This window comes from Camellia sinensis, chromosome 5, assembly GCF_055761805.1.
Source record: "Camellia sinensis isolate YWXY chromosome 5, ASM5576180v1, whole genome shotgun sequence".
NCBI lineage: Eukaryota > Viridiplantae > Streptophyta > Magnoliopsida > Ericales > Theaceae > Camellia > Camellia sinensis.
In genome coordinates, this window is record NC_138965.1 from 115,523,640 (window position 1) to 115,543,728 (window position 20,089).

General features: G+C 38.5%; 1 protein-coding gene and 1 pseudogene across 1 annotated transcript; both read right to left on the bottom strand.

Annotated features, from left to right (window-relative positions):
* Nucleotides 1–20,089, bottom strand: part of LOC114284937 (CBL-interacting serine/threonine-protein kinase 6-like) — a 63,744-nt pseudogene that overhangs the window by 6,196 nt on the left and 37,459 nt on the right.
* Nucleotides 11,644–19,093, bottom strand: LOC145790816 (uncharacterized protein At4g28440-like). The gene is made up of 5 exons (XM_082869633.1): nt 18,618–19,093; nt 15,581–15,763; nt 12,874–13,094; nt 12,193–12,242; nt 11,644–11,821 (listed from the first exon to the last, which is right to left on the bottom strand). The coding sequence occupies exons 2-5, from the start codon at nt 15,601–15,603 to the stop codon at nt 11,777–11,779; spliced, it is 339 nt and encodes a 112-aa protein (XP_082725759.1). The 5' UTR covers nt 15,604–15,763; nt 18,618–19,093; the 3' UTR covers nt 11,644–11,776.

Genomic DNA, 20,089 nt, shown 5'->3' on the forward strand with positions numbered 1-20,089 from the left:
GTTCTTGCACCATTTACACTACACCTCCTAGCGTACCGCCTCCACCATCCATTCAACCACCTTGGGACTGATTTTCAAAGGTTGAGAGCTCACTTTATTGGTCCAGAAGTTGCTGCATTGTTGTGCTACAAGAGTAAGTCTCCATTTTCCCCATTTTGACATTATTTTGCTCCATTCTTTAGCCCTATTTGCAAGCATTTTTGGACTTTAACATAAACTGAAAAAAGTCTTATTTTGATCTTCTAAACATGTTTATTTAAGAATTTTTTTCTGTTTGGGGTCATCTTCCCCTTTGTATGCTCCATTTCCTCATGTTTAGGGCTATGCATTAGAGCATTTGCATTGGCCTTGGTTTGGCCTTTTGGCCACTGAAAACCAGTGGATTTTCAGTGGCCAATATGTGTTTTTGAGCTTCAAAATCAGAGAGGGGTGACTCTCTCACCCCTTATTCTCTTTACTAGCTTTATTGGCCTTCCAAAGGAGCTCCATTTTACATGCTTTGAAGTCTTGTTTCAGGCCATTATTTGTGAGTTTTAAGGTCTTCCTTGACTCTGTTCGGAGCCCCTTTAGCCATTTTTTGTATCTATGATGCATGTGCAGAACAACCCCATTCAAGGCCTTTCAAAGGGGCCCTTATTTTCATGTTTCCTAGACTCATTTCAGGCTCTTTTTAGTGGATTTTAGGACCCTCAGAACCTCTTTCCAGAGGTAATTTTGCCATTTGGTGTGTCCATCATGTATGTGTAGAACAACCCCTTGTATGGCTTTCCAAAGGAGCCCATCATTCTTGCATGCATGGACTGAGTTTCAGTGAGTATTTGGGCATATTTTGGCATGGAATACTTCTGTTTTTGGCTGGTTTAGTGAGATCTCATATGCTTCATATAGGTGTAGTACAACTCATGGTTCACTAGCTTATGTTGCACATTGTTTTGGCCCTTCATATTAGCACTTTTTGGCCATGCCTTAAATTGATTTTCTGCTTATTTTGGACTACCCTAGCTCTGCTTTCAAGTTTCATAGTTGAATGATGTTTGTTTTGCATGCTTGTAGTTCAATACCCATGCTTAACTTTGAGTTTTGAGGTCCATTCCATGCATATACTGAGGTGTGTTCATGTTTTGGGTCCATTTTGCATCATATTTCAGAGCCTATATGAATGCTATATTACCATGTTTTTCACTCCTTAAATGCGTTTGAGAGTCGGGCTTGTATGCCTCATTTGCCGACCATTGAATGAGCTTCATTTCGTTGCATTCTGAGCCATCATTTTAGGTTATTTTCCCACTATTTCAGACCTGCCTAGGGTCTGTTTGGGATTGGTTTTGCCACTGGTGCATTGCTTTGGGTACCTCTAGTGTAACGCACTTCACTAGTTTCGGTACCCGGGCCCTCTAACTTGCATTGTGTGACATGTTTGCATGTTTCGGGACCATCTTTTCTCACATTTCAGAGCTGTATCATGTGTCATTTTATGCCATGTTTCATCCTATGCCATGCGTAGTTAGAGCTGCATGTTATGCCTTAGGATCGGTCCTTTGCATCCGTGTATGTTTGCATGTGTTTCGGTTGTCTCATTTCCATCATTGGCCACTGATTTGGGTGTGGCTGAGGTTCACCCACTTTGGTTTAAATCCATCTTGCATTTGTATATGCCATTTAGTTCATGTGCGCATGATAGTCTTCGTAAGCGCATTGTGTATGCCATATTATGTCACGTACATTGTGTATGCCATTTTAGTCCACAGCATTGCATATGCTAGGTTGCATGATTAGTCGCATTGTGTATGCCATCTCATTGCATTGTGTTTGGAGTAGGGTTTAGTCCAAACACGGGAAACGAGGAACATTTCGTACTCCAAGTGACAAAACGTGTCTCAATTCCCGGTCGCCGACACTCCGGATTACCCATGATGGAGTTTAGGCCTTGTTGTGTTTTCATATGCATTCATTTCACATTAAGTCGTGCAATTCGACTCCTCGGCCATCATGCATCGAGATGTATGATTGGTGGCACGAGGATCGAGGTGTGCATATATCTGTGAAAATACTTTGCCATGCCCCCTTCTTGCTCTCTGTTGCAGCAAACCAGAAATCAACAGCCTTCTAGAGTTTTGCACAGCATTCTGGAATTAATTGCAAACAGAGGCAAACCGGGGCATCGCAAGGAATTTCCCGACCAAGGCAACTCAAGCATGCATCTTTCATCATTCGGAACAGAGCTAAGGCGGTCCATGAATTTGCATACTAGCTTACTGCTTTCCTAGTTAATTTGTTAATTAATTTGGGTTTTGTATTTATTCGGACTGTATTATTTATTCGGATCCTCCGAGCGAAGGCACAATTGTAATAAGTGTGCGTGTGTGTGATGTATGTCTTCCAACCCCACGTCTTTCTCCCTTTTATTTTACCAGCTTATGATGGTTAGATTAAGGCATATTTCAATTAGCATACTTATGATAGCATGTTTGCATCATTCATTTGTATTGCATGCACCGGGCTCGGCGCATCATGCTAACTGCATTGTACTTTAATTCCAACTTGAATACGTATATCGAGTTGTTGCATTTCACATGCCATTTTTAGAATAGCCGAGCCTACCTAGTTACACTTTTGCATGTGTTGCATTAGACATTTCAGCATAGTTAGGATCATGCACGGATTTCTAACATAGCTTTTATTTTGGCTTGGAGTACTTAGTAAGTGTTTATGCTTTAGCATCCTTGCATGCGTGTGAGTGACTGCCATGACAACATGCTTACCATGAGGCTACGTGCTTATGTGATATAATTGCCTGAATGCCTGTGGGTGAAAGTCGGATTATCTGAATTGGAATATTGCATTGGCTGTGAGTTTTAAGCCCACTAGATAGTGGCAAAACCTTCTTTTCTAAGCCCACCCGAGGGTGGCAAAATCTGCATTTTAAGCCTACTTGCGAGTAGCAAACTGTTTCAAAAAACAAACATAAGATGTGTTGTTCCAATTCAGGCGATCCAGTCTATACTTGTATGCTGTGTGCATCACGTAGTAAATCTAGGCTAATAAACCGGAATAAGAGCACATAATATTTTCAAAACTCGATATCACGGTTAGTAGAGGCCGATCTTTGATCGGGCGAGCGGGGGTGCTCACGAAGTGACCTTCCCCAAATCGTACCCAAGTTCCCGAGCCGAGGCAACTTTGGTGATGACGGACACGTGGCCTTAGGAAAACGAGTCAGGATTTTCTAAATTCTCCAAAATAAAATATTTAGGTGGTGACTCTGTATCTGGCAAATTAGTCCATGTTTGGCACTTCTTTCAAAAAAATCTATTTTCAAAAACGATTTGCCAGATTTGGACTCTTTGATGGTTCATCGGTCTTGCATTGCACTCTGCGAGATTAGATACAGGACCGTGACATTTGAGTCCTGAGCTGTAGTGAGCCCAAATGAACAGAACGGGATTTCCCTCCCGGGACGTTCGGGGACATCTACAGTTTCTGGCGACTCTGTTGGGGAGTTAGAGAACTTGACTCAAACTCATGATATCTTGTTTTGATTACACTTATGTGTTTCTTTTCATTGCATTTGCATTGGTGCACTTAGGACACCGTGTTTTCCGTATGCTATTCCTGAACGGTTTGCCGGAGGCTCGCTTCGAGAAGCGTGCCATAAGACTGACCGATTACGGGCTCTACCACGACGGGAACACAAATCCCGATTTTACCGAGGCACCCTTTTTTTGACCATTCGACCTAGTGCATATCGAAATCTATAGTGACCATTCCAAACTAGGATAGGTTGCTTACCCGATCATAGGTTATTTGAAACCGCTGCGTGCGTAGTGAAACCCTAGCTCCTGACAAAATAGGACAGGGAAACCCTACCCCAACATAGGGGTGTTTTGACTCTCACTTGCTTGCTATGCGCTTTTAGGGTGTGTCCCTACAGGAATGCGTGTAACAGTTTGCAAGTTTGGGTATCAGGCCTGAGGGCATCAGTATTTGGGAATCAGTTTTACCTGAGGGTATCAGTTTACAGGCAGAATCTTGGACAGAATTCAGTAGAGAGCACAGTTATTCGGCTGCTCATATCTGTTTTAGTGAAATCAGGCTGAGATGCTGCATGTTTTCTCTTTTGCTAGGGGGGTAGTCTTGGAACCGTAGCTTCAGAAGGCTCCAATATCCCCCGAGGTTCATTGGACTTGTACTGATAGACTTTGTTAGGTCAGAGATTCAGTTCAAGCGAAATCAGTGTTCCTTTGCCAGAGGCAGAGTAAAAAGGCCAGTCAGGCACAGATCATCAGTGCAACAGTGTTCGAATCAGCAATCATTAGCCATCTCACCTGTGCGCAGTTGGGTTGAGATATCTGTTTTTACAGAGATAGATACACCGGCAGTTCAGATAAATCAAGGCAGTATGTCAGGAGGCAATATGTCAGGGATGGAAGACATGGTGCGTCAGCTCCAGGAGAGCATGAAAGCCATGCAGGAGGACGCTGTTCATCAAGCAGAATTTGCCAAACAGCAGGCTGCGATCATGGCCCAGCAGGCCGAACTAATCACCAGGTTGCAACAGCAAAACGGAGCATCTGCTTCGCATCAAGCTCCTCCACCACCGGGGTTCAGACACCCGAGGAAACACTAAATGTCCAGGAGGGTACGGACATTCCGATAGGGCCGGCTCTGCCCCCAATCTTACCCCAGCTGTCCAAAACACCTACCAACCTACCGGACTCTCCCTTCGAATTCGAGGTCGACCCTATAGCATTGAAATTGAGCAAGCTTGAGAAGTTGTTCAAGAAATCCCAAGGGGTAAAGTTCATCCCAGACATTGAGGACGGGTACACTGACGTGGCTGTGACGCTGCCAGATAGGTTCAAAATGCCACAAATCGATCGCTTTGACGGATCTGGGGATCCCATGGTGCATCTCCGGTTGTTCTCAGATATACTATGGCCAATGGGACTCACCAGACCGCAGAAGCTTTCATTATTCGACTGAAGCCTGTCGGGTGTGGCCGCTATCTGGTACGCAAAATTAGAAGACGATGTTAAGAGGAATTGGGATGAGATGGCCGAGGCTTTTGACGCTCAGTACTCCTATAATACACAAATCGAGGTCACAACCCGTGATCTCGAGACGACTAGGCAGGAGCCTAAGGAGAGTTTTTCTGACTTCGTAACCCGGTGGAGGGCCAAGGCCTCAATGATGACCATTAGGCCCAATGACAAAGATCAGATTCGGATGATTGTGCGCAATCTCCCCTTCCCTACCTTTTCAGATTTACATGAGATGGGGGTACAAATTGAGGATGCTATGAAGCAAGGCCTCATTAACCAGGAGAAGGAGCAGCCCAGGAGGGCGTTTTCCCGCAATTCGAATGCGACCACCAGTGGTGATGCAGCTGCAAGATCTTCTGAAGTATGTATAGTCACCACCCCCGCATCAAAAACAGTTGCCCCATTCACCAGTGCGTCCGGAAGTAACTCACAGAAAACCAAATATCCACCTCGAGTCAAGAGGGTTTTTACCTCACTTTATATGCCTTTGTCAAAGGCTCTAGAGGCCTTACTCCGGAAAGGATATCTGAAACCATTGGAACAATGGCCTCTACCTGATCATATCCCTCCAAAGCATGACCACACTAATACTGTGTCTACCATCAACAAACCAGTCATGACACTGATAGTTGTTTTCGTCTTCGCCATGATATACAAGATCTGTTTGACAACAAGGTCATCGTCGCACCAGCTCAGCAAAGTCTATCAGCACTTGATCAGTGAACTTGTGGGGGATAATGTGATGTGATCAAGGGATGAACCACCTGTGGGCGGCACTCAGTTTACTCCCGATGTAGCGTATGGCACGCACTGTTTTGAGCATTTGTGAATATTAGTTTTTGTACTTTCTGACTTGGGTATTGGGTCAGTTTTGTTGTTTTGTGCATAGTCAGTCTTTTTGTACTGAGTCAGTTGGGTCTGTCTTGTTGTATCGAGTCAGTCCTGTTTTGTTAGAGTCGGGTGATTTTGGGGCTGTTACCTCGAACATCACTTGCTTGTTTTGTGTGTGTCTTTTCGTTTTCTTTTGAGTCTGTTTCTGCCTTGGAGCCAGTTGTGCCAATAGATTTTGATTAAAACAGCAGTGATTTTCACACTCTTGTGTTTGCTTCTGCCTTGCGCCAGTTGTGCCAAAAAGTTTGAATGAAACGACAGTACTTTTTGCCTACTTTTCTGTACCTCGAACTCATTGCATGGACCTAAGTTTTTCAAAACTTTTTGAACATTGTGATGAACACAAAGAATAAGGAATTCCTCGGGATTTGCAAAAAAAATTTTGATCAATTGAGATGAAGAGAGGCATGCTAAGCCCTTAATGAATGAAATCATGCTTGTTAATATGAGTACTGGGAAGGATCCTAACTTGATCCAGATTGGTTCTACACTGTCTTCAGCGCGAGCGATTTGTCGCTTTCTTAAGAGATTTCAAAAAAATGTTTTGCGCGGTCCTGCGAAGACCTATGTGGAATCGCTCTTGAGATTATGCAGCCTAGGATCGCTCTCAGCCTCGAAGCTCGTCCCCTCACCTTCAAACCTTGAACTTGGATTCAGAATGTTCAACGGTCAACCACCATGTAAAGCCCGTGTGGCTGGATCAGAAGCAGCCCTCGAACTAGGGGCAAGTCAGATCAAGAAGATTAGATGTCGTCAAAAGAAGCTTGCAAAGCTAGATCAGAAGCACCCCTCGAACTAGGGGCAAAAATGTCAGATGTGCCCGAAGGGTCAAAGACGAAGATCAGCAAGAATGTCAAATCCCAGAGGGGAAGAAAAAAGAAAGTATTGCTGAAGGATAACTGAGTTCTTACCCACAACACTAGGAGCAAATTCAGCCCCCCATTGGGTGGACTTCTGCATCATCAGCGAACAGCAGCCATTCTCTTGGATTCAGATGACTTCTGGATCTCAAAGTCATTTGACATGGACAAAGCTACACCTTTACCTTTGAGAGGCTCGCTGGGCCAAAAACCCGGAAGGGCAACCCAGGCAAAAGTTAGAGCAAGAAAAAAAAAGAAGAAAAGAAAAATGCAAAAAAAAATGAAGAAAAAGAAATAAAAAAAATCTTGAAAAGATTGAAGAAAAGAAAATGAAAAGAAATGAAAAGAAAAGAAGAACAAAGCTCGCAAGGTTGAAAACCCAGAAGGGCGGCCTTGGCAAAAGTTAGAGCGCAACAGGAGAGGTTAATACCCGAGTGTACCTTCACCCCGAACTATGTAAGGCTTGATTCACATCTTTGGGATACGTAGGCAACTTCACTCTGAAGTCCAGCCGTAAAACGCTTCAAATCTGACTGTGTCCATGTGATGGTTCTGGTCATCTTTGTCTTCTCTGTATCCAAAAATTTGGTTGTAATTGTCAATGTGAGGACTGGTTGCCATGTGCTGCGGCGCTAGTGAGGACTGGTTGCCATGTGTCGCGGCGCTATTCAGACTAGGGGCAACTTTCCGTTGCCATACAATGTGCCGCGGTGCTATTCAAACAAGAGGCAACTTTCCGTTGCCATGCAGTGTCCTTCAAGCAAGGGGCAATTTTTCTTCGGATCTGAGGTTGTGCATCTCGAGGGTAGGTTCCGTGCTCGTTGAGCAGTGGCCGTTTGCAAAAATAGTTTTTGAGAATTTTTTACTGAGGCTGACTATTTTTCTCGAAAAGTATTCCATTTTCCAAAACTGGACCGTTTCTTGGACCTAAAAAGGAAAGTTTTCAGTGCTCATAACCTAACTGGCATGATTTCAAATCAGAAAATTGAACAAGTATGTTAATCTAACACTCATGTCGATCAAAATTGTTTTAGTAGAAAACCAAAACAAAAAAATTGGTCAAAATGATGAACTAGGAGCACAGTTGAGTCAGGCTTCCTGTCTTTTCCCCGTTGCCAATGCATTTGCTAGAAAAGGGCACCACACTTGCCAAGAAGGGCACTCTCCCTGCCAAAAAAGGGCACAGCTGAAACTGTCAACAAAGGAGCCGAAAGCTCTCTCATCCTCCAAGCAACGAGATATCAAGCCAAGTGCGTGTAGACGTCCCTGAACGCCCGGGAGGGATGAGTCCCTCGTTCCGTTCGATATTGGGCTCACTACAGTTCAGGACTCTCAAATTGTCACGGTTCTAAGTCTGAACCAAATAGTCCAAATCCGGCAAATCGTTTTGAGAAAACAGATTTTTTTTGAAAGAAGTGCCAAACATGGATTGCTTTGCCAGATACAGAGTCGCCACCTAAATATTTTATTTTTGGGAAATTTAGGAAACCCTAACTCGTTGCCCAAGGCCACGTGTCCGTCATCACCAAAGTTGCCTCGGCTCGGGAACTTGGGTACGATTGGGGAAGGTCACTTCGTGACCACCCCCGCTCGCCCGATCAAAGATCGGCCTCTACTAACCATGATATCTAATTTTGAAAACATTATGCGTTCTTATTCCGGTTATTAGCCTAGATTTACTATGTGATGCGCACAGCATATAAGTATAGACTGGATCGCCTGAATTGGAACAAAACATTTCATGTTTGTTTGTTTGAAAATGGTTTGATGGTGCTACTCGCAAGTAGGCTAAGACGTGGATTTGCCACCCTCAGGTGGGCTTAGAAAACATGATTTTGCCACTATCTAGTGGGCTTAAAACACGCAGTGAATGAATTGTTCCAATCCAAATAACCCAATCTTCACCCACAGGCATTCAGGCAGTTATATCACATAAGCAATTAGCCTCATGGTAAGCATGCTATCATGGCAGTCACTCACACACATGCAAGGATGCTAAAGCATAAAAACTTACCGAGTACTCCAAGCCAAAACAGAAGCTAATTAGAAATCCATGCATGATCCTAACTATACAGAAATGTCTAATGCAACACATGAAAAAATGCAACTATAGCAGGCTCGGCTATTATAAATATGGCATATGAAATGTTACAGCTAACATGTATTCAACTTGAAAATTGAAAATACAATGCAGTTAGTATGATGCGCCGAGCCCGGTGCATGTAAAACAGATGAATAAATGCAAACATCCTATCATACTGTATGCTAATTGAAATATGCCCTAATCTAACCATCATAAGCTGGTAAATAAAAGGGAGAAAGACGTGGGGTTGGAAGACATACATCACACACACACACACTTATTACAATATTGCCCTCACGCGGAGGGTCCGAATAAATAATATACAGTCCCGAATAAATAATATAGTTTGAATGAATACAGAATTCTAATTGATTAACAAATTAAACTAAGAAAGCTGTAAACTAGCATGCAAGCTAGGGACTGCCTCGACTCCGCTCCGGATGATGAATGGTGCATGCTCGGGTTGCTTGGCACGGAAATCCACTGCGATGACCCAATTAGCCTCTGTTCGCGATTGATGCCGGAATGCTGTGCAAGGCCTTTGAAAGGCTACTGATTCTTGATTTGCTGCAACAGAGAGCAGGAAAAGGGCATGGCAATGTATTTTCACAAATGTATGCATGCCTCGATCCTCGTGCCACCAATCACACATCTTAATGCATGATGGCCGAGAAGTCGAATTGTGCAACTCAATATAGAATGAATGCATATGAAAACACAACAAGACCTAACTCCATCATGGGCAATCCAGAGTGTCGGTGACAGGGAATTGAGACACGTTCCGTCACTCGAAGTACGAAATGTCCCTCGTTTCCCGTGCTCGGGCTAACTCCTATCCCAAGCACAATGCAATATGCATGACATGCATGAATGCAACTAATATACAACCTAGCATGCACAATGCTATGAGATGGCATACACAATGTACGAGATAACATGGCATACACAATGCGCTAACATACGGCCTAGCATACACAATGCTATGAAATGAAATGGCATACACAATGTAATATGGGCTTACACCAACGTAAGTGGACCTCATCCGCACTCACATAGGAGGCCATTAGATGAAAATGAGACACTCGAGATGCGTGCACACGTGCATGCAAACTGAGGACCGATCCTAAGGCACAAATGCCACTCTCATGCAAATTTCAGTAGCAAAATATGATGCAAAACAGCCCCAGAACATGGAAACATGGCACCCGATACATGGAATGAGACCCGAAACATGAAATTAGGTACATGGAATGACCTATGGCTATGCAAAGCATGCATTATTTGAACATGAAGTGTGAAGATAGAATCAAGACAGTCCCAAAACAAGCATATTTACAGTTTTAATAAAGGCCAAACAATGGATACAAATAGGACTAAGCTAGCATGCAAAAATGGCCCCAAAAGAGAGATAACGAAGCAAGTAGCAGCTTCTGGCCCTAAATGGCCAAGAGCCCTTCGAAAAAGTTGAAGAGGGGCTCAAAATGAAGCACTTTACGGTTTTTAACAAGCCACGGATCTAAACACAAACAGGCCTAAAACATTGTGCAAGAAATGGGCCAAAAGGGAGACAAAGAAGCAAGTGATGGTTTCTGGCTTCAAACAGAGGAGGGCCCTTCAACAAAGTTGAAGAGAGGCCCAAAACATGGTGTTTTACTGTTAGTGACCAAACCCAAAAAAGTGCACATGCAAGCTTAAAATACTATGCAAAATAAGGCCTAAAAAGAGGTTTAAACACAAAGAGTAAAAAGGGAACTTAAAACAGCAAAGGTCCCTTGATGAAACATGAAGAGGGGGTCAAAATGAAGCTATTTACAGTTCGGACCAGAGCCCAAAAATATAAGCACAAGGGGCTAACAAAACATGCAAAAATGAGGCCAAAAGAGGGATAAAGAGGAAAGTGACAAAAGGAAGACTCAAACAGTGAAAAGCCCTTCAACAATGTTGAAGAAGGGCTCAAAATAAGCCACTTTACAGTTTATAACCGAGCTCAAAACAGTTTACAAATAGGCCTAAAATACTATGCAAGAAAAAGGCATACAAGAGAGGTAAAGAAGCAAGTGTAAAAAGGAAGCCTCAAACAGGGAGAGGCCCTTAAACAAACATGAAAAAGACCTCAAAATAATACTATTTTCAGTTAGGGTCGGAGCCACTACTACAAAAACAGATAAAGATCACACTTTTTTGGTGTGATGTATGTTATTTAATCACACCTTTTAAGTTTTATTAAAGTGTGATCTTTGGGAGTGTGATTAAAAATGGTCATTTTTAATCACACTTTTTAAGTGTGCTTAATAACATTTAGATCACACCTTTTAAGTGTGATTAAAAACATTTAGATCACACCTTTTAAGTGTGATTAAAAATATTTTAGATCACACCTTTTAAGTGTGATCTTTGGAAGTGTGATTAAAAATAACCATTTTTAATCACACTTTTTAAGTGTGATTAATAACATTTAGATCACACCTTTTAAGTGTGATCTTTGGAAGTGTTATTAAAAATGACCATTTTTAATCACACTTTTTAAGTGTGATTAATAACATTTAGATCACACCTTTTAAGTGTGATCCTTAAAAGTTTTTAATCACACTTTTTAAGTGTGCTTAACAATATTTAGATCACACCTTTTAAGTGTGATTAATAACTAATAAAATCTGTAATAAAAAAAGGATTCGACATATTTGAAAAATAATCAATATTATTTTTGTATGCACATTTGACGAATGTAATACACACTATATACTATATTTTGAATCATAACCACATATTGAATAGAATAACGTCATATATTTCATAAATGAAAATTAAATATTTAAAAGTATATACAAAGGAATTAAATAAAAAAAATTAACTGTGCTTACATATATTAAAAAATAAAAAAACTTAAAAAACTAAGTTCTTTAATTCTTGGACCATATTTTGCATCTCTCCAAAATATTTCTGACCTGAAAAATAAAAACACAAATTAATCCAAAAACTACTGATGCATATGAATAAACTAAAAAATTAATTCAGCAAACCAAAATAGGAACATTAATCATTTCTGCTTGATCTTAATCCTTTTGGAAGTAACTTCCCTGTTAACAATTAGATGCCATAGCAGCTCAGTGTCAATGACATTGTAATTAGGAAGTCACTAATGAATACAGTATTTAAAAATGATAAATCTCAATATAGCTTGTGTACGATCTTTTTGTGAAGGTATATTATTATTACTGTTGAACCATAATTCTAGGTACCCATAAATAAATAAATAAATAAAAACTCAAGAATTTATTCCATTTTTTTTTTTTTTTGGAGGGGGAAGAGTACATACATTGCAGTTACTATCACCAGCAGCAGCAGCAAGTTTTGGAGAAGCAGAGGCTGCATTTATGAAAAGAATTCATCAGAGCTTCTAAATACACTCGCTTATTTTCTCTCTAAACTCACTATATGCATTGTATATCTTGTATGTTATGAAGAAAAATTTGTGAATATAGGTGTAGAGATGAACATGGCGGGTGTGTGGTGAGTTTAGAAACTCCCAATTGCATCATTAAAACGAGGATTATGTGTATATATATGTTGTTGACACTAATTAATATTCCTAAAACCCTGTTCAAAAATAAAATGAAAATGAAAACACACCTAATCAACAAAACTCCCAATTGCATTTGAGAAGCTTGAAGCTTCTAGCATGTAACCAGAATAACTCATTAAAATCCTTTGAAGATGAGGCCTTATTGCATTACATAATGTTGAGAAAAATGTTAACACTCAATTGGCCATTTTTACCTTTATAAACTGCAATTCCATATATTTATTACATTTCACAGTTACAGATATCATCCAACAAACAAAAAATACATTAAAAAAAATGGGTACACATAACACGTGATGTATGACATGTATAGAGAATCAGAGATATCATTGGGGGAAAAAAAATAGCATCAGGAAGATAATATGGAATAAATATATAAGCTCAAGCATAAGCAGTTTGTATCAAAGCACAAACCTTGATCATTTCTGGCAGTGAAGATAATCATTCCTGTCTCATCACCTACCAAGCATTCAGCAATTCGCATTTGGCGTCCTTGATTTCCATTGGCACGACCCTTAGGCAGTATCATCTTTGAATTAACAACTTTTACTGTGAGATTAAGTCCCTCAGCTTGAGGGCGAAGCTGCTCAACTTTTGTGAAAACTTTCTTTTGTTCATCCATATCCAACAAAATCCTTTTGACAAAAACCAATGTATGGAAAGCTAATTAGTAAAACACAAAGATGTACCTCCTTTAGAACAAAAAGAAGCAAGCGAATCCTAATATGCTTCACTTTTGAATACCACGGGCAAATAAAAAAGTTCCAACTACTATACACAATCCATATCATAAGAAAAGCAGCAATTTTTGTGGTGTCAGTTATGAACAACTGTGGTTGTGTTGTAGTTATGAAGGGGCACACCATAAGAAAAGTCTTACTTACGAACCATCCTGATTACATTACAAACTGATTTCATGTTATAAATTATGAATTTTTGTTACGAATCTATGAAAATAAATAAAAACTTCTTTCAACACTGAATTTAAGATCTAATAGAGATATGTATATATATATATATATATATATAAAATCCCCAATTCAGATTGAGCCTAAAATAACAATGTGTCCGAATTTATCTTTCGAAAACCAACAATCAAACAAAGGTTAAATATAACATACTGAGATGAAAGAACATGAAAATTGCTAAATTTAATAAGACGATTAAATTATGAATTTTTGTTACGAATCTATGAAAATGTCCTTTATGATCCTTTATGCAAGCATTATGGTTGGTGATGGGAACATAATTAAATTCTGGTGTGACAGGTGGTTTAGGAACATAATCTTTAAAGAGGAGTTTCCTAGATTGTTTAGTATATCTGTGGAGAAGGAAGTCTCTCTGCACCAAATCAGTATGAGAAGGTGTAATTCAAGTAATGGGGTCTTGGAGTTTAGAAGACCTTTGTTTGCTTGGGAAATAGAAGAGGTGGGGAGGTTGTATGCTATGCTGCTGGAGGCTCCAAGTGTTAGAGATTCAGTGGAGGATTCCTTGAGGTGGACAGCATCTTCATCTGGGCTGTTTTCTGTAGCTTCAATCTGGAAATGGAAAATAGAAGACAGGGACTCGGCATCCAGAATATCTGAGCTGGTTTGGGGAAATGTTGCTCCTCCCAAGGTGAAGTTTTTCTGTTGGTTAGCTTGGCTTGGTAGAATCAAAACATCTGTATTTATGCAGAGAATTGGAGTTCTAAATGATAATGCTAGTATTCTATGTTTGTTTTGTGGAAATGATGCAGAGTCTTTAAATCATATTCTTCTCCATTGTCCAAAGATTTGGTTATTATGGTCTGGTGTGATAGAATGGTGGGATCTGCGGTGGGCAATACCAGGATCAGTGGCTGAAATATTGCAATGGTGGGATGGTGTGAGAATGAAGAAAAGGGAGAGAAAAATATGGAAGGTGGTGCCTATGATTCTGATGTGGTCTGTATGGAAGATGAGAAATGAGGTGATGTTTAATGGTAAACAGTTGGTGGTTGATGAGTTGCTTGAACTAATAAAAACCAGAGTGGCATTGTGGGTGACAAGTTGTGGGAAGGATCTTCAGTTTTCAGTTCATGATTTGGTGGTCAATCTTCAACAGGTCAGATTCTGTTTATAGTAATAGTGTTGCTGCTGCAATCTGTTCTGTCATATATCAGCAGATTGGTTCATTACTGCTACTGTGACTTGTTTGTTTGTAAGGGGAATTCAGGCTGCTGTGTGTGTATTATCTGATGCTGGCTTGGTGATGGGAATGGGGGCTTGTTCCCAAATCTGCTGGTGCTGTGCTAATCTGTTTGGGTTGTTTTGTAAAGGGAAGTTCTGGATGTTGAGTGGGTTGCTAGTGCTGTTTATGTTGCAGATTTGGAAAGTTAGTGCAGTTGCTGTGCTTGTGGATAGCTGTTCTCAATATGGGTAGTTCTGTGTAGTATGGGGGTCAGTTTGTATTTGGGGTGTCCTGTTTGTATTTATTTCTTCTTATTTTGTTGGCTGTTTGATTGGTTGCTCGCCAATCTTGGGCTGTGTGCTGGCATATGATAGGGCTTGCTCTCGGGTGCCAACCTAGTTGGGATCTTTGAGTTTTGCTTTGATGCTCTTTGCACCTCCCCTCTCATTTTGGCGTTTGTATCTTTTAATTTTATCATTAATAAAGTTTCTTTCGTTGATCAAAAAAAAAAAAATGATCCTTTATGATCCATCATTTTTAATCCAGCTCCAATCGAAGTATTACCCACATATATATGACATTGACCATCTAAGTAAAAACACCTATAAAATAATCAATTGAATCGATAGACTGGTTCATCATTAAAAAACTTAGTCATTTAAAAAATTAGCAATAACACTTCAGTAATGCATCAACAGAGAAAACCAAAAATATATATACACAATAGATTCCCAAATCCCATTCATGGCACATTCATCAAATTCATTATAAGAAGGCATTATATATTCTTAAAAGAATAAAGCATGGCAGATTGAGTATTAAAAAAAAAATATATATATATATTTAAACTTTTTTGTGTAATGTTGGTATAGACTGTGCATGCATATTGTGTACATGGGTTGCACACCTTTGGTACATTCTAATGGAGTATTTTATCTATGAAAAAGAGGGATAAGATAGGGGTCCTTACCTTGCCTTTAATTCCACAGTCATGGACTGTTGAATGGCTTGTGATTGAGCAATATGAGGGCATTTTCAATTTAGCACGCACATCTGGATGTAAGGGCAGCAACACTACCTGTGGCTTGGATTCATCCCTAAGAGACAATTCCCACCATTCATCCCGTGGAATTACCACAATAATTTCTTCACCCTGAAACACAACCAAGACAATATAAGCATAAAATCTAAGAACATGTTCACATAAATATGGTATAAAGACAATATGATGTTCACACTGCTAAATATGAAGGCCAAAAAAAAAAAAAAAGAAGGAATCCACCAATAAACTCAATCCAAGAATTGTTCAAATATTTCCATGTCTATAAAACCAAAAAGGAAAGTTCATTCTAGAAACCAAAATTTGAAAACCTACCTATCTTTTCAAATTTCCAACGCCCCTCACACGTGTTTGCATACATGATATAAGCACTTCAATTCTACAGTTCAGTTGTTTTAAACTAAAATTCTTTCCTTGCCAATTCCAGCTTTTTAGGTTTATGAATTCATGCCAATAAGCACACAAATCTAACATGGCTCTAAAGTATAACGTACTGGGTAATTATATGTCTATGGCCATGTTAGGAGTTGGTATTGTGCATGCTTGTCCATAATTTAGGAGCAGTCCTCTGCTTACCTTTTCATTCTCATGTCCAGATTCACCAACCCAAAGATTACCATGTTAGGCTAGAAATGTGAAAATGAGAACATATATTCAGGGAGTTTTTGTAAAACTACCCGACTAGTTAATCTCCTATAATCAATTCAATTAAAAAACTAAATAAAAAGCACAAATTGAAAAATATTACCAGTGGATATACTACAATCCAGGGATCAACAATTCTGAATCGCCCAAAGAAAAGAGAAACTAAAGATAACATGTTCAATGCTTCTGTAAATTTACCTAGATTTATTTTCTCCTACACAAATGATAATTCAAGTAATTATCTTCTAGATGAAGATTTTTTAATCTGATAGTACTGCTCTAATAGTCACAAGCAGCATCACCACTAGGTGGTCTATCTATTTCGAGAAATGTCAGGAGGCATACTACACAGTTTCATCAAATGAATCTAAACTGATAATATCTCCTATTATTCAATGTTTTTGAGTATTTAGTTGCACAGACGCAACAACTAATCACCACATTTCTAGATTTTAATTTAAAATAATAAAATAAATACTTCCACCTAAGAGATAGAGTTTTCCAACAAATCAAATTCAGTGTGAATCTCGTATGAAGGACAACAAATCCTATAATTATAACTTCTAAAAAATGCCCCCTAGGGAACACCCCAGCAACTTAGATTGCATTCCTCCAATAAAGATATTCATATGTGAGGTATCCTTAACTTACCTATTCAAAACAAAATAAATTTATAACTGAGCATAACATGTCCAAGCCTGCATATAGGTAACATATGCAAGCATGGTTGTTAGATTCGTATGATTCACGATTTGGTTCATACAAGATTCGATACGAGTTTCAAACAAACGATTAGAATCGTGTCGGTAATCGGAAATTGAGTAAATCGTGTGATTCAATTTGGAATTCACTATGATTCAGTTATGTTTTTGTTTACATAATGCATGAACCATCGTTTTCACCTCTCCATCAAGAAATAAAAGGAGATCAATTAATTATATTGATATACATTAATTAACTGATATACATTGTTCAATGTGATATACAAATTAGTTCTATTGATATTTATTTCATTTTAAACACTCTGTGTACTTTTATATGTATAAACATATATAAAATTATAATATAATAAATCAAGTGAATCTTACAATTCATTATTCACTATTTTAGCAAAACGATTCACGATTTGATAACAATGTATGTATGCAAATAAATGATGCTACCTCATTCTAAACCAGTAGGCTTAGATATTGACTCAAATTAGTGTGCTCCAGCACTGGTTTGGCATAGAAAGAGAATGGTAGTCTATATGTATTTTTTGGCCATAGCTCTGGTTTTTCTATGTCATCATGACCCCCATACTCAATTTCAATTTCCATAAACAAAAATACAACATCTCACCTTTCAACTTAAATTCTTTATTTTCCAAGTTTGATCAACTACATGAATTTCTTAAATTCTATATTTTACATTTTTTATCAACAACAAACATTTTTCAGAAAAATTTAAATTTAAATATATATATATATATAAACATCAATTAAATCATAGAAAGTAATTTTATTAATCCATTATAGTTGTCTATAATTTTACAATGAGATCAATTTAAACATCAAAATATATTAAATTTATACTAATCTAAAATTTAAAAACAAGGAGAGCAATTCAAAGTACGTTTAACTTTACAATAATATCTCTTTCTTAATATTTTGTGCTTTATGCCAATATATCTAATTATGTTGTAGTTTCAAAAGTTCTTAATACACAAATCAACTCAAAAAGACTTTAGAGAATATAAATTTTCTTGTTCCACCCCTGCTCATGACCTCACAGCTCAATTCTTTTCAAAGGGCCAAGAGTAAATGTCAATTTGCTGATTAAAAAAAGAACAAAATCAAGGTCAATTAGGATCCCACCCATCCTTGTCAAGAAATTGGTCCTGGTGAGTTTAACTTGTTTATAATAGCTACTTCTATGTGGCACAAAAGGATATGGCCTATCAAAGAAATTGACACCTCTTTACACCCAAACTGGAATGTTTAATCAAGATGTTGAATAGTTTTTATACGTAAGTTTCTACTAGTAAAGAAAATAAACATCAATTTAGTCTTACATCAAAGTTGATGGACAATTAAATCCATACACTATCACTCTCTGTTAAACCAACTTAAAAATACTTCGGCAAGGAACCACAATCTGATGAACATTTTGCTGTCCAGATATGGAGGCAAAAAGGGTTTACGTGAACTTCAATAGATATAATTATTAATTGCATCCTGTGCTTTCTCTTTCCAATATTCAATGCAAGATAATCAAATATCAACGCAAGTGGTCAATAAGTAACATGTGAAGTATTCCAAACCTGGATACCCAATAACACCAACAATATCTCCACGCTTCACGCCAGAGTGGAACTTGGAAAATTCAGCTTCATCCAACACTGATGCCCTGCAATAGCAAACATAAATTCAAAATTTCCTCATTTTGGTAGTAGAAATAAAACAAAATATATGGAATATGATTTTAGTGACAGTAAATTAGAATATGGAGAAGCGAAAACAGAAAACCAATAAGGAGACTGCGAGCTGTGCAATGGCGAACGGCCAGGGCTCGTTTGCCCTTTCGGCTGCTCCTCCGCCGCTCGCCGTTGATCTCGAGAGAGAGGGGGGTAAGAACAGATTAGGGATTTGGGTTTGAGATTGGGGATATTTTGTTTTCGGAGGGAAGGGGGGATTGGAAGAAAAAAGGTGGGGCTGCTCCTCCGCCGCTCGCCGTTGATCTCGAGAGAGAGGGGGGCAAGAACAGATTAGGGATTTGGGTTTGAGATTGGGGACTTTTTGTTTTTGGGGGGAGGGGGGGATTGGAAGAAAAAAGGTGGGGGAAGGGAGCGGGAATGGAAAACAAAAAAGGGCGGGATTAAAAAATAATTTTTTTTTTTTTGTAAGAAATGAAATTTAAATAATAAAATAATGTCATTTAATTTTTTTTTTTTTGCGACGGGAGTTGCCGTCGTCAAAAAAAATAATTTTTTGTTAAATATATTATTTTTTGTAGTTAATGAATTTTTTTAAAAAAAAAATTTTTTTTTTAGTTACTAAAATTGAAATTTTATTTGTTTCATTTTTATTTTAATGAAAAAAATATTATTATTTTTTATTTGGTAGAAGTAGGGGTAAAAAATAATATTTTTTTTTTGTCAAAAATAAAATTTAAATAACAAAATAATGTCGTTTAACTTCTTTTTTTTTTTTTTTTTTGCAACTAGGGTTGCCGTCGTCAAAAAAAATTATTTTTTGTTAAAATATATATTTTTTTGTAGTTAATGAATTTTTTTAAAAAAAAATTCTTTTTTTTTTAGTTACTAAAATTGAAAATTTATTTGTTTCATTTTTATTTTGATGAAAAAAATATTATTATTTTTTATTTAGTACAAGTAGGGGTAATATTTTAATGAAAAATATTTTCCACTAAAATAAAAGTTAATTTTCGGTGGTTTATGAAAAATATTTTTCTACGGCCCATTTTTTTTTGTTATTAAAAATCATGAACTAATTTTTTGTGGTAGAGCAGAGGGAGTTGCAGTAGTGATGAAGGTGGTGGATAAGAGATGGTGGTGGTGGTGGCGCCGGCGAAGGAGATTAGTGGTGAAGTTGTGGTAGTGGTAGAGTAGATGAAGTGGCAAGGGTGAATAAGAGGTAATGGTAGTAGTTGTGGCAGTAGTGGTGAAGGTGGTGGATAAGAGATGATGGTGGTGGTGGTGGTGGTGGTAGCGAAGGAGATTAGTGGTGAAGTTGTGGTAGTGGTAGTGGTAAAGTAGATGAAGTGGCAAGGGTG